The following is a 14196-nucleotide window of genomic DNA, read 5'->3' on the forward strand; positions in this document are numbered from 1 at the left end:
AGTGAGTGGCAGTAGTTGCGACAAATAGAAAGGCTGCGCTGGCTCTCTAGGCCCACCCCCCAGACGCCGGCTTCCGCCCTTCCTTGCGGTGCCCGCCATGGCGGGGCTGCAGCGCGGGGGGTGTGCGGGGTCGCCGGCAGCGTCTGCACCGGCTGGTGCGGGGCGTTCGGCGCTGTCCGCACAGCCCACACGCCGCCGTCCCGGGCTCTGCGCTTCACGGGCAGGGATTAGACGGATGGATAAAGAACTGGCTGCTCGGCCGCACTGCGGTCAGCGGCTCATTGTCCACGTGGAGATCAGTGAGGACAGAGATCCCTCGGGGGTCGTGTGGGGCCGATGCTGCTCAGCAGCTTTGTCGGCGACATGGACGGTTTGACTGAGGCACCGTCAGCAAGTGACACCGAGCTGTGTGGTGCCGTCAGACACTGGAGGGAAGAGATGGGAACTGGAGCACCTCCCCTATGGAAGGAACGGAAGGTTGTGTGGAGACCTTAGGGCAGCCTTACGGAGCCTGAAGGGGACAAGGAGGCCAGACAGGGACCTTTCCTCAGCAACCGGAGTGACAGGACAAAGGGGAACGCGCTAAGGCTGAAAGAGGGAAAATTTAGATTAGATATCAGAAAAACATTTTTCGCCGTGAGGGTGGTGAGGCCCTAGCTCAGGTTGCCCAGAGCAGCTGTGACTGCCCCATCTCTGGAAAAGTGCCCAAGGCCAGGTTGGAGTGGGCTCGGAGCCCCCCGGTCCCTGGAAGGTGTCCCCGCCCGGGGCAGGGGTGGGAATTTAAATGATCTTTGCGGTCCCTCCGCGCCCGCCCCACGCCCGGGGTGTGGCTGCGGTCTGCGCATGCGCGCAGGGAGCGGCGCGCCGTCGAAATGTGTCCGGCCGCCCGTGACAGCCCCGGGAGCGGCCGCGGCGGCTGCGGGCACTCTGTGCCCGCGATGACTCCTCCAATCCCGGTGCCGGCGCGTGCCGCGGGGTGACCCCCTCGCCGCCGCGCGTGACGCCGCGGGCCGATTAATTTTTCCATTCAATCTGTGTACGCCGGGAGGTGCCGGCCGGGGCGGAACCCCTCGCGCGGGGGCGACGAGGCGGGGCGGGCCGGCGGTAAGGCGGGTAGTGGCGGCGCTCCCGCTTCCCCCCGTCAGGTCGCCATGGCCCCCCCCGGGCTCCGCCGCCCCGATAACGCGCGGCCCTTCCCTTTCTAGGTGCTGCTGCTGCTGCGAGCCGGCGGGGCGAGCATGGGGCCGGCGGAGCCGGTGCAGAAGATCAGCATCAGCGCCGAGAGCCCCCGCGGGAGCGAGAGGAACGGCGGCGGCTCGGCGCTGGCGGGCGCTGAGGGGGCCGCTCCCGGCGGCTGGAGGCACAAATGCGCGGCCTATGTGCTGGCCCTGCGGCCGTGGAGCTTCAGCGCCTCGCTGACCCCCGTGGCGCTGGGCAGCGCGCTCGCCTACCGCGCCGAGGGAGCGCTGGACCCGGGGCTGCTCCTGGGGAGCGCCGTGACCGTCCTGGCCGTGCACGGCGCCGGCAACCTGGTGAACACCTACTACGACTTCTCCAAGGGCATCGATCACAAGAAGAGCGATGACAGGACGTTGGTGGACCAGATTTTGGAGCCGCAGGACGTGGTGCGGTTTGGGGTGTTCCTGTACACCGTGGGCTGTATCTGCGCTGCCGGGCTCTACGCTGTCTCCACCCTCAAGCTGGAGCACCTGGCGCTGATTTACTTCGGAGGGCTTTCTAGCTCCTTCCTTTATACCGGGGGTAAGTGCTGCGTCCCGTCTGCTGTGAATCTGAATGTAAATGTGATAGAATTAGCTGAATTGTCCAAGGTTTCTAGAAGATGCAAATTATCTATGTGGTGTACTGCCGTAAAAGTATTTGGTGGTGTTTCCTGGAGTACGGGTACATAAACTTGTATTCTTTCCAGTTGATTGTTGTGGGAAGAGTCACCTTAGTTCTTCAGTTGGAAAGTGGTGTTGAAACATTGTTATTTACATATATGGCTTTAAGTGCTTATTAGAACCATTGCTGAATCTTTTTATGATGTTTATCTCCTATTCCTTAGCAGGGTACCTCACACCTTATATTCTTTGGTGGAATTGTTACTTTGTTTTGGAATGTCTCGTTGTTATTCTGTACTTGGAGCTTCATTGCGAATGCTGAACAGTTTATGTTTGTTCTTAATGAGAGGAGGATAATTTTAGTGCCTTCCTGTGTTGGATATATACAAACATCATTACTAGGAGAAGAAAAACCAACTCGGTTTCAAACTGTCAGACATTTAGCTATGTTGGTTTCTCAGAAAGAATCTTGTCAGTTTTGCATTTTGTTCTGAGAATTTTATATCTTTTTTCAGGATTGGGGTCTGGTATGCACAATCACACTGAAGAGTACCTTATTTGTAGGGATTTCTGCAGAAATAGGTACTTAGTAGAAATAGATATGAGGATGGATATTAGAACCTGGTCCTTACTATCCCAGAATCAACCAGGTTGGAAAAGACCTCTGAGATCATCAAGTCCAACCTTTGACCCAACACCACCTTGTCACCCAAACCATGGCACTGATGCCACATCCAATCTCTTCTTAAACACCTCCAGGGATGGTGACTCCACCACCTCTCTGGGCAGCCCATTCTAATGTCTAATCACTCTCTCTGGAAAGAATTTCTTCCTGATGTCCAACCTAAACCTCCCGTGGTGCAGCTTAAGGCTGTGCCTTCTTGTCCTGCTGCTGGTTGTCTGGGAGAAGAGACCGACCCCCACCTGGCTACACCCTCCTGTCAGGGAGTTGTAGAGAGCAATAAGGTGTCCCCTGAGCCTCCTCCTCTCCAGGCTGAGCCCCCCCAGCTCCTTCAGCTGCTCCTCACAGGACTTGTGCTCCAGACCCTTCACCAGCCTCATTGCCCTTCTTTGGACGTGCTCCAGCACCTCAATATCCTTCCTAAATTGAGGAGCCCAGAACTGGACACAGCACTCAAGGTGTGGCCTAACTAGTGCCAAGTACAGGGAAAGAATCACTTCCCTGGTCCTGCTGGCCACACCATTCCTGATACAGGAATATGCTTCTTATCCATAGCTGCATGTGCATTGCTTGTTTTGCAGTATTCCCATGGGAAAGGGCTGATCTGTTGTGTCAATCATTATCTTCTGTCAAATTAGAGATGTTCGGCGATGCTTCATTTTGGTCGTTAGTTTCTGTTACACTGTTTAACCGGAGAAATCCAGAAGCTGCATTTCCTCCATTATCTTTGAAAAAAAGGGATAATATGCTTCTTGTCCATATCTGCATGTGCATTGGTTGTTTTGCCATATTCCCGTGGGAAAGGGCTGATCCGTCGTGTCATTCGTTCTCTTCTGTCAGACTGGAGTTGTTTGGTGATGCTTCCTTTTCTTGTGTCTTGCCACAGGGATTGGATTTAAGTACGTTGCCCTGGGGGACGTGGTGATCCTGATCACCTTCGGGCCGCTGGCCGTCATGTTCGCCCACGCGGTGCAGGTGGGGTACCTGTCGGTGTCCCCCCTGCTCTACGCCGTGCCCCTGGCCCTCAGCACCGAGGCCATCCTGCACAGCAACAACACGCGCGACATGGAGTCGGACCGGCAGGCGGGCATCGTCACCCTGGCCATCCTCATCGGCCCCACCTTCTCCTACATCCTCTACACCGTCCTGCTCTTCCTGCCCTACCTGATCTTCTGTGTGCTGGCCACACGCTACACCATCAGCATGGCCCTGCCCCTGCTCACCATCCCCATGGCCTTCTCGCTGGAGAGACAGTTCCGCAGCCGCAGCTTCAACAAAATCCCTCAGCGGACAGCCAAGCTCAACCTCCTCCTGGGGCTCTTCTATGTGTTTGGCATCACACTGGCACCAGCTGGGGCTCTGCCCAAGCTGTGACACCACCTGTAGAGCCAGGCCTCACGATCCAGTATTCATGCCAGTTAATTTGGGGTTTTGGGGGGTAAATGACCCGTTATGGACAGTGGGGAGGACGGAAAGACTGTCTCACACTGTTCGTTGTGAATGTTATCATCTCTAGTCCTGGTCAGCTTGTACAGCAGACTGTAAAAAACTGATTTGTCAGTTCTTCAAAAGGGATGAACTGTGTGGCTTTGCCTCAGGGGGAGCAAGGTGACATGAGGTGCAGGAATGTTTAAAAAACCTTATCCTTCTGCCACTGAATTTTTTCACTGTCAGCTCAATGAAAGCTGGAGCCTCAAGTCAAACTCTCTGTTCACTTCACAAGCACAGTGATTGCTCTTATCACTTCTTTTCTTACCATGGTCAGGGAGTCCAGTGGCTCCTTTGTGGTCAAGAGAAAACACTGCCAAATGTTGAGCATCATAACAACACAGGTGCTATTACTTCACTCTCTTGTCAACATAGTTCATCTGTTGTATGTTTTAATTTTTTTTGTTTTTCCTAGCCAAATATTGAGCTTTCATTTCCAAGCCCCCTGAAATGCACTAGATTCATTAGCTGTTGCTTGTTCCTTATAGTCTAGAAATGTCATAGTTGCAAATCTCTGTGGAACTTGGTGCTAAAATGGAGCATGATTAGGCCACTGCACAAATTTTGAGCCAAAACCAGTGAATCTGTGTTCTACCACAAAAGCTGAAGCTGCAAATGCAAACCATGCAACTGGAAAGCCCTCAATGGGTAGAAAAACGAGTGGTTTCCATTTTTGCATTTGCTTAGAAATGGCAGTTTTGGAGTTAAAGGGGAGCTGTCTCTGAATGGCTGTGGATTAGTGGATACCTGGGTGGAAGAACAAATTTTTGGTTTAAAAAAGGTGTGGAGTTTTTTTTTTTCATTTGTTTTTCTTGGTTTATTTAGATGCCCAGAGTATGTCTTACTCTAAGAAGCCCAGTTTAGCAAAGGAGAAATATACAGGGTTAGAAAATTAGGACTGGAAAGAGGAAGAAACCAATTTCGTTAGCAAGATTTTTCCTAACGGAGTCCAGAGTTTGTGTCACTGAATCACAATTAAGTGAGCTCTGAAAGGATGTTCTCCACCCCTTTTCCCCCCTCTATTCCTTACAGTGTTGCTTTGTTTTCTCCTGCAGCTCTTGCCACTTGCTGTCCATGTGGCCCTTTGGAGAACTGAATATTTCAGCAGTTTTTCAGCTCTGCGAAAAACATGCCAAACACAGCAGGGAAAAAGTGTGCCTTCCAGTGCAGAGCTGGATTTGATCCATACTTTGTTACTCAGTGGCAACTGGAATTCTCTTCTGTGGTGAAGGAAAAACACTTATTTCCTGTGTGCAGGGTTTTGGTGAGAAGTTTGTTTGCAGGAGCTATGGAAAGCTCAGAGGAGCAGAGGCAGGTGTTGAGCTGGAGCTGCTGGTGCCTGGAGCACAGCCTTGCTTTGGAACTAGTGCTGACTGAAGGGCTTTTACACACGAGCAATAAAGTAGCAATAAACTCACAGGGTGGTCCCCTGCATCTGTCCTGGGGAAGTTATGCCCTCGTGGTGTTGATCTGGAAGAGCCAAGTGTCCTGTTTAGTGGGTTGTACTTCAGTACAAAGCTGAGTTGATGGTACCAGATTACACAGTCCAGCTGTTCAGTGACTGGGTTTATGTTATTCAGTGTTACCCAGCTGTTACAGCTGAGCTGAAGGCAATGGGAAGGTTCTTTGCAGGCCTGTTGAATGAGCCATGGTTTTATCTTTTATTAAAATTGGGCAGATGATCTCTCTAATCTGACTGGGCACAAGGCAAGAGGAGATGGACTTCAGCAACTGCTTTAGATTAGAAACACGAGGAGAAACTGTAGAAGTTCAGCTCAGGTGGATGGAGGGGCATATCCAGAAGGTTTTGGAAACTGTTTTCAATACAGACATACACAACAGAGTTTCTCCTGTTGCTTCTTTGTGGACCTACAGAATGAAGAAGACCCTGGCTCCAATACCCACTTCACTTTTCTGCAAACCAAAAGCTTTTCTAGGTCTAAGGGCTGAGCTGATGAACCTGTTAACCTTGCAATGGGGATATGTAGGTTTATTAAGTTAATCCTGCCCTTTGTAGCAGTTGTGTGCTTTATTTTATGACAGCTTGGTTTTGAATAGCTATCAGTTTAAAAGTTATTTTTTAGTTATCTTTTTTCCTACTCCTTTGACAAAAACTAGAGTACTTAAGCTGAATTCCATAAAGTAACTAACACTTGGCTCATGTCTTTGATAACCATAATTGTATTGGTTGTAAGATCTGGGATATGATCATACACTATGTAACTCTAGTGGTATCTTAGCTACCCTTTCCTGGGTGGGATGTCTGCTTACTGCTGGAAAGGACCAGTGCTTTTTGTTACTCAGATGAAACAGCTCATTAGTCCATATACGTGTCTGTGGAACACTTCTCAAGGTGGGGGGGGATTCAAAGTATTTTAATAATAAAAATGAGATGAAAATTTGGTAATTCCTTACCTAGCAGATGCTGCTTGCCTCCAATTCTCTGTCTGTGAAAAACAGTATCATTCCAGGTTCTTAAGGATATTATAATAACTGACACATTCTTCACCCTGGCTTTGAGGAAGTCATTTAACTTCTCTGTGTCTCAGAAAACAGCTGATTTTTGCCTACCTCACAGGGATGCTGAGCTGACATCATTGTCATAGGGAGCTTTGAAAGTAAGAAGTGCTTTATCTCTGTGTGCTTTCCAAAAAGCTAGTTAGTGCTAGAAAATATTTCAGATATGAACTAACCTAAGAGGTAACTTAACCAATGTAATTAGACCAAAATAACCTTCACATGTAGTCATTAAGTAGTAAGAGAGGTTCATTTATTGGTTTGCTTTGTGACAAGGATGCTGGGTCTCTTGCCCTACCCCTCTTCTCCCTGTACCATGTACTTTCCCTGAATATAAACTTTAAAAACTTCTTTCAGTCTCTCTTGATGAGCTATACTGCAGTGTGATGAGTCTGCACTGGTAGATGAACAGACCTGTAGCCCATCTGTGAATGTGTCCTAAAGCACCTCCCAGCCTTTTTCTGACCCAATAAAATGTCTGAGTGTCATTCTGTTAATTATGCTGTGTTTGATTATTTTATATTGCTCAAGGTGTGCTTTTGCACATGGATTAAAACATCTTCACGGAAGGAAGAGGGTCTCCATCCTCCATGTTTATAGTATAAGTGCATGAAAAATCGTACTTCTTTGTGTAAAAGTCCTTCTGTGAATCACATAATCCTGACCTTCTCTATCACCAGGCAAACAGTTCAGTAGCAGTGATCACCTCCTACCAATGGCAGACTTCAGGATAATTCTCATATATTCATCAGTGTTCCACACAGTTGCATTTGGAGATAACTGTAGGATACACGGGCTGTACTCCAGGATCCTCCCGAGGCAGGAGGCTGCAATTCCGGGTGTCCACAGATGGCAGCATTGCTCTTCCATCACTCCTGCAGCACCTCGTCCCTGCAGGAAGGAACACATCAGCTGTGTTTGCAAGGTTGTCGAGTATTTGGTTGTACCTCATTGGGTCTCCTCTGGTGTAAGGAATCTTGGAAGATAAATGGCTGCAGATGAATTTCTGATGTGCAGGTTATGGCTGGACAGATGCTCCTGGCCCAGGCAGGTACAGGCAGAAAGGGGCATTAGAAGAAAGCCAGTCAGCTCTTAAGTTTTAAAGCCTTTGCTGATGGCTTAATAAGCTCATTCTGGTCAGATGCTGAGGGCTGAGCTTTCAAAAGAGTGTGGGCAAGCTGTGCATGAGGGGCAGCACACTCATGGGGGGAGGAATGCAGTATCTGCACACTCTATGAGATGTACTGTTCAGTCAAGTGCTTTTAACACATCTTGGATCCCCAGTGGAAAACCTTAATACTTTCATAGTGGTTTTAGGAGCCTGGACTATATTCTCCCCATTACTTGGGTGAGTGGACTGTGTTACTGCTGCTTAATCAAGGTCATGCTCCTTGGAGGAGAGTACAGTCTGGCACTTTAATAACTAGTCCTTTTCCCTCACATCTTGGTTTGTCTTTTAGGTCACTGGTAGATTATTTTTTATTTAAATCACCTTCAGTCACTTTATACTTGGAGTTTGAGCCTGCTGAATTACATTTTTAAGGAATGAAATGCTGCTCTGGCTTCTTAAAGCTATTTTTCATTTTAAGGGGGAGTTAAATATCTAGCCAAGATAAAATCTATAGCTCCCAGCACTGCCTAAAATGTGTAACATTCAATAAAGCTCAGCAGGGCCAGCTTATTGCAGCTGTATGTCTACAGGAAGAGGCCCAGGGCTGGACAGGATAATTCCCATGTTTTACTGTCTGAAATAAGGTCTTCGTGCTTCTGTGGAGCTCAGAGTAGGACACAAAATGAACACATTTGTCAAGGGGTTTTTTACATCTTCTCCTGACGATAAATAAGAAGTCAATGCTCAGTATTGTCAGTGCTTACCCTTGCTGCATAATTAGATCACAGGGAAGCCCATGTTCTAATGCAGCTGTTTCAGTGGCCACAGGGGTTTGTGTGAATGACAGCTGCTTGAAGGATATAGCTGAGCATTGCTCTGGGGTCAGCTGAGAGAGAGAGACCTGCTCCAGCATTCATCTCACTGATCTGCAGGCACGGTGGGTTATCAGCCAAGTGTATCCATTCCCTTGGAAAGAAACCCGTGTTTGGGCATCTGTCCCAGGTTTCCTGCGTGCACTGTCCTGAGAGAGTTCACACACCACAGTTCACAGCCTCTGCACGTGAAGACCCAAATGTTTTTTAAAAACTAGAACGAATCCAAACAAAACTATAACCCCTGACTGTCCTCTGCTGACTTCCCATCAGCCTGCCAGGGCCTGAGTGATTTGAAGAATTAAAAATCTATGCTGCTGCTTTCTCATGAAACAACAAGGAGGAGAATCTGCTCATTAATCAGATGGCTCTGTCAATAATGGATCAAGATGAACGTGCTGGCTGAGAGATGTGTCACAGGCAGTTTGTCAGGGAGCAGGGAAAGCAGGGAGAACCTCTCTAGGACACAGGATCTGGATGCTGCTCTAAGAGCTTGGAAGTATTGAGAACTCATCAACAGGAGGGATTAGGGTCTGCCTCCTCCAATCTGACTCTTGGGTGGCCCCTCTCAGATGTCTTGTCCTGGGCTAGACAAGCACTGGGCAGCTCTGCTGCTCTGGCAGTGATTTTAGGTGCTAATTGAGGTGGGAGATCCTGGCCCCTGCTCTTTGTTCTGCTGCTACATCCATGGCCAGTTTGTTAACTGGGGAATGCAGAATAGCCCAGCAATTTTAATAAAGCTTAGTATTCCTCAGAAGGGATAGAACACCACGTTCTTTTAGGGAGTGGTTTGGTTTGTTTGCCTTGTCAGTGATTTAGCATGAAGAATAAAGATGCATGTTTTTAGGTGTCCCAGTAAGCCAAGAAACAAAGCCTGCGCCCCAAATCATCTGACTTACGGTGGTAAGGGAATAAACAAAATGCCTGCTTGATATAAAGGGCAAATTCAGACAATTTACATCTCGTGCAGTGTTTGCAAATACATCTGCAGACATAATCTGCACAAATCATCCTGCCCTGGGAAATAAGCAGTTTCTCAGACTTTGACCTAATGGAAAGAGGGTCTAATAAACCATCTTCCCGGTCTCGTTAGCCATTGTCCCAAGGGTTGATGAAATGACTTCAGATAGAGCATAAATTACTTTCTGTATGGCATAAGGCCACTGTTATGCCACAGTTGAGTCATATTTTAATCTGGGGGGGATAGTTCTACTACTGTATAAACCCGAGCTCCAGTCAATATAAATAAAGGAGAGGTTGGGAATAACATGCTAGAGATTCATGTGCTGTTTTGTGTGTGTGTTCTAGAGCTCAGTAAAGCCTTAAGAGTACTCTTGATGCTGTGCCATACCATTCTTCATCTGGTCTTTCTTCCTTAAATTAGTTCTTAAGTAGAATTTAATTAGCCACTCAGAAACACAAGGCTCCCTCCCCAGTGATGTGCTGTAGGCTTTCTGTAAAGCTCCTTTCTCGGTGAATTCCCTGTTTCTCCAAACCTTTGTAGCTGAGGTTTCCAGAGAAAGTAGAACAACATTTGCACATGTATGGGGAGAGAAGAATTAAGGGCAAAGATCAAGAAGGGAGTTGGAGAGGACAGATATGTATTAAAGAAATTCAGAAGCTGAAATCCTGGTTACTTTATGTCAAAAGATTTTTCTCACAAGGCAGGAATCACCTGCTGTTCTGTGAGCATTAGTGGGTCATTGTGGCACACAGAGCTTCCCTACCTCTGTCCTCCTGGGTTCTAAAATCCATATCCCAAATTACCTAGTTTTTGAGGATCCCAGGATTTTAGCTTATTGAAATGCAGGAGAAAGGATGAGCTGGGGAAGCTGAACCTAAATCACTCCAGGTTTAGTAGTGGCTCTGTCAGTATTCCTGCATAAGATACACAGAAATTCAGGTGTTCTAGAGAAAAATAATCTCATATATGTAGGATATTTTAGCATTGTTTTTAAGTGCTTCTTCATCCAGAGATATTCAGCATTTTCACAAAGCTGATGGTGTGACTCCTATGACTGGAGAGCCTGGGATTGGGAGAAGGAGGTGATTTGGCCCAGTGTATGAATTTGCTGTGTGGCTCTGAGATTACAAGTCCCATGTATTTGTCTACTGTCCTGCTCCTTGTCTTCTGATGTCCTGGGAAACCCTTCAGCAGGAAATTGGTCTGTTCCAAGTGTCTGTGTGTAGGAACCTCCAGTTTTGAACAATGTTCATGGCCAGGAACAGCCAAGTCCTAAATTCCTCTGTCCCTTTCTGCAGCCTCTGTAGAACACAGATGTGGGGTAACCCACAGAGAGAGGAGTGCTGGGCCAGGAAGGGTTGAGTGCAGGTACACACCTGAGAGGGGTGAACATTCCCACTGAGAGTTAACTCGTCTCCAGACGGTGAAGAAACAAATCTAAGTAATTTAGGAGCCCTAAATGTCTCCTGAGGATTGAGACATAAAAAGAATATCAATCTCTCTAGCAAGCTAACCCACAGGAGAAAAAAAATGGTTGTTTTCTAGAGATCCATATGTTTTTTGTGTGTGGGAGAGAACGTGTGTTGTGTTCTGACTTGTACAAAAAGGCATCTTCTGGAGGAAAAGTTAAAGGGAAGAAATGTTTTCAGTATTTACTGAAGTAAGGTTTTGCACTTTCTAGGGAAAATGGAATTTAATGTACATTGTTTCTCTTACATTCAAAACCTGACCATCCCAGTCACCATTCTCCTGCTGACAGTTCTGGGGGGAAAACTGAGATTCTGCGAATCCCTGTCTGTCTGTGGGGAAGAGACAGGGAATAGTTTGAGTCCCAGGGAGGCAGAGCTGTAGGAATGTCTGTGCTACAATGGGAACAGTGGAATTAGACTGTTCAATTTTCCTGTCCAGAAAAAGAGTTTTAACAGTAAAGTTGTCCCAGATTGTCAGGGTATGAGGGGTGCTTACAGAAATGTGGCATTTGGAGCTCGTGTAGCTTTAAGCAGTTTGCCTGAAATAGTATCACAAAGCACTTTGGGACTGGGGCTGACATTGATGGAAAGGGCCACTATCAAATGGTGCCAATCCAGGTGTGAATGTCAGAAACTGGCTCCTGTGACAGGAGAACTGTTCACAAAACCAGCACAGGCATTTGTAAAATGTCAGCAGCCAAAGAAGCCTGTGCCCCATTTTTTTGTCCTTGATGGGAGACAGCTGTGCAAAGAGAATATGGTGTTCCATGGTTCCAGCAGGCACTGCTTCCCCTTTCCTAGGGTGACAGCCCACTTGGACAGGAAAGGACATGGGAGTGCTGGGAGCTGTGCAGGGGATACCTGCCTGTGAAGGATGCAGACAGCTGTGTTACTGTGTCCTTGTGGTAACGAATCAGGAGGAGTCGTTTACAGTAACAAAGCTGATGGGGGTGGGCACAGAAGTAAAGGCATAAAGGTGAAGGCAGAGCCTGGCGAAAGTCTGATGGTCTCACAATGTATTTCCAGAGCCCACTCCTGGCTGCAGTTTTACAGGTGGCAGCTGAATTGGAGGTGGAAATGAAATAGTTTCATTATCAAGCCCTTACCCTTCAATTTGCTATAAATTGTTCCAGTCACTGCCAAGTGAGTGACAGTGAAGAGAATCCCCTGGCTTGATGCCTGGCCCATGAATATAATTTCAGTCAGTGCTGAGCATTCACATCCTGGATGGGCAGAACAGCACTTATATGTGGTTACAAGACAGGACTGAAGGGGGTTGTACGTGGGGAACCAAGACTGGAACTGGAATAGGGCTGAGGGGATCTGGCTGGGATGTGTCAGGGGCCCTGATCAGAGGGAGTTGGCTGGCAGTAATCCACTGAGCTCAGCCCTGATCCCTGTCACCTCACTGCATCACCAGTGTCCCTGTGCTTTGTCCTGGAGCAGAGCTTTGGGGCTGATGCTGCAGTTTGTCTTATTGCCTCACAGATTGGGATTCTGTGCTTGCTAGAGTTCAAGGCTGGGCTATAAAAATCTGTTCAAGTCTGAATTCTGCCATAAAACTTGCTACACACGAATGGATGTATTTACCAGGCTGCAGGTGGAAATGAGCTCAGCCATTGATGGAGGGGAAAGTCTTGGTTTCTGACAGAGTTTTTTGTTTTGTTCCAGTATAACCTTAAAAAGTCTCCATAATTTTCTCATGCAAGCTGTTAGCACACTTAACAGAAATTCTTTTCACCTAATGGAGTGCACATTTTCATGGTCTGCGGGGAAGGGAAAAAAACCAGCAAAGTGTCATCGCTGAGACAGCACTGGTATGTGAGAGGATTCAGACAAGAAGCAGTTAACAACTTGCAAAATCACCTGGGTGCAGTAACCCTTACCCACATTAACAAACCAGTGGGTTTGGTCTATCTCCAGAAACTACAAGGGTTGAATTTTCTTTTTACAGTGCCCCATGTGCTGCCACAACCACTATAGGTGCCTGGAAGGTGACATCATTTTGTCTGATTGTCCATGGTCTTTATTCCTCTCTTGGCACCAGTGTCTGTCCAGTGTCTCATTCCTCATCCATTGGTACAGCCCTTGCATGGAACATTCAGTGGTTGCTGAAAACATGACTACTACAAAGAACACACCAGGTATAATCTGGACTATGAACATCATGAACTTCTGTGAGGTGATGCTTACACACCGTTGCTGATTTTGACTCATATTTTTTTTTGTTTAGGCCTAGATTTAAGCCCACTGATGGTTCCTGTAATTTCCTGCAGATTTGGGGATAATGTTTGACTAGCTCTCTGTGTTTTCTTCTGCACTGGTGAAGATGTTTTACAACAGCTTTGTTCCACTGTATTCACAAGCTCCTCTGTGCTGCAGCCAAATGCTTCACAGCCCTTGAGAGATTCTTTTGTGATTTAATATGGGTTCTCTGTAAAGAATAGAACACCTCCCCTTCCCCCTGCTAATGCTATTGCCTTGCACTGCCATAACCTTGGAAAAAAGCTGGCACCACAGAGCAACAGTGCCCAGCCCAGGTGAGCTGCCAGCTCTGGGCTGTAGAGGTTTGTGCCTGGCTCTGTTTAGCCTGGAGCAGCTCTTGCACACAAACCTGCCCGCCAGCACCCTCTGGAGAATGGTCTCCTTGTGTTTGTGGATGTTCTGAGCTGTTGTTTTACACTGTCTGGGAGAAAGGTGTATCCCACTCTCTGTTCCAGTGGGAAGCACAAGGCAGAAGATGATCTATCAAAGCCTGACTTCCTCGTATCTGCAACATCTTTATTTTTTTCCCTGCTGTGATGATTTGCAAACTGTCTCTCGCAGGTAATGCCAAAGCCTGCACTGGATCATGTGGTAAAAGACTAATTGGGCACCTTCTGTCCCAGCAGAAAAAGCTGAGATCATGACCTTTCAGGGATTAGGAATCCAATTACCTGGAGAAACAGCTCCCAGATTGAACTACCCTTCTAACCTCTTATTGCTTAGTATTCCAAACCTGTACCACCTCTCTGTACTGGAAGTTTCAAAAGTCACCTAATAACAAAGATTGGAATTACCTTAAATATCTTCCATAAAGGTTATTATTATCCAGTGATAATTCCATTTCTGAGCCTGTTTTGAGTACTTTCTGGATCCAGTTAGGCCAAAGAGTGCTGATGATTTTAAAAGACTACAGCCCCTTTATTTATAGGCCCTCTGGGATGGGGCAGAGAGCTTGTGGGACCAACACATTCAGGTGCCTGAATTTGC

General features: G+C 47.4%; 1 protein-coding gene across 1 annotated transcript; it reads left to right on the top strand.

Moving 5' to 3' along the window:
* Positions 1-996: 996 nt before the first annotated feature.
* UBIAD1 (UbiA prenyltransferase domain containing 1) lies at positions 997-4909 on the top strand. The gene is made up of 2 exons (XM_027658048.1): positions 997-1761; positions 3410-4909. The coding sequence occupies exons 1-2, from the start codon at positions 1239-1241 to the stop codon at positions 3895-3897; spliced, it is 1011 nt and encodes a 336-aa protein (XP_027513849.1). The 5' UTR covers positions 997-1238; the 3' UTR covers positions 3898-4909.
* The last annotated feature ends 9287 nt before the right edge of the window (positions 4910-14196 follow it).

Source organism: Corapipo altera, unplaced genomic scaffold, assembly GCF_003945725.1.
Source record: "Corapipo altera isolate COAL_440 unplaced genomic scaffold, ASM394572v1 301, whole genome shotgun sequence".
Lineage (NCBI taxonomy): Eukaryota > Metazoa > Chordata > Aves > Passeriformes > Pipridae > Corapipo > Corapipo altera.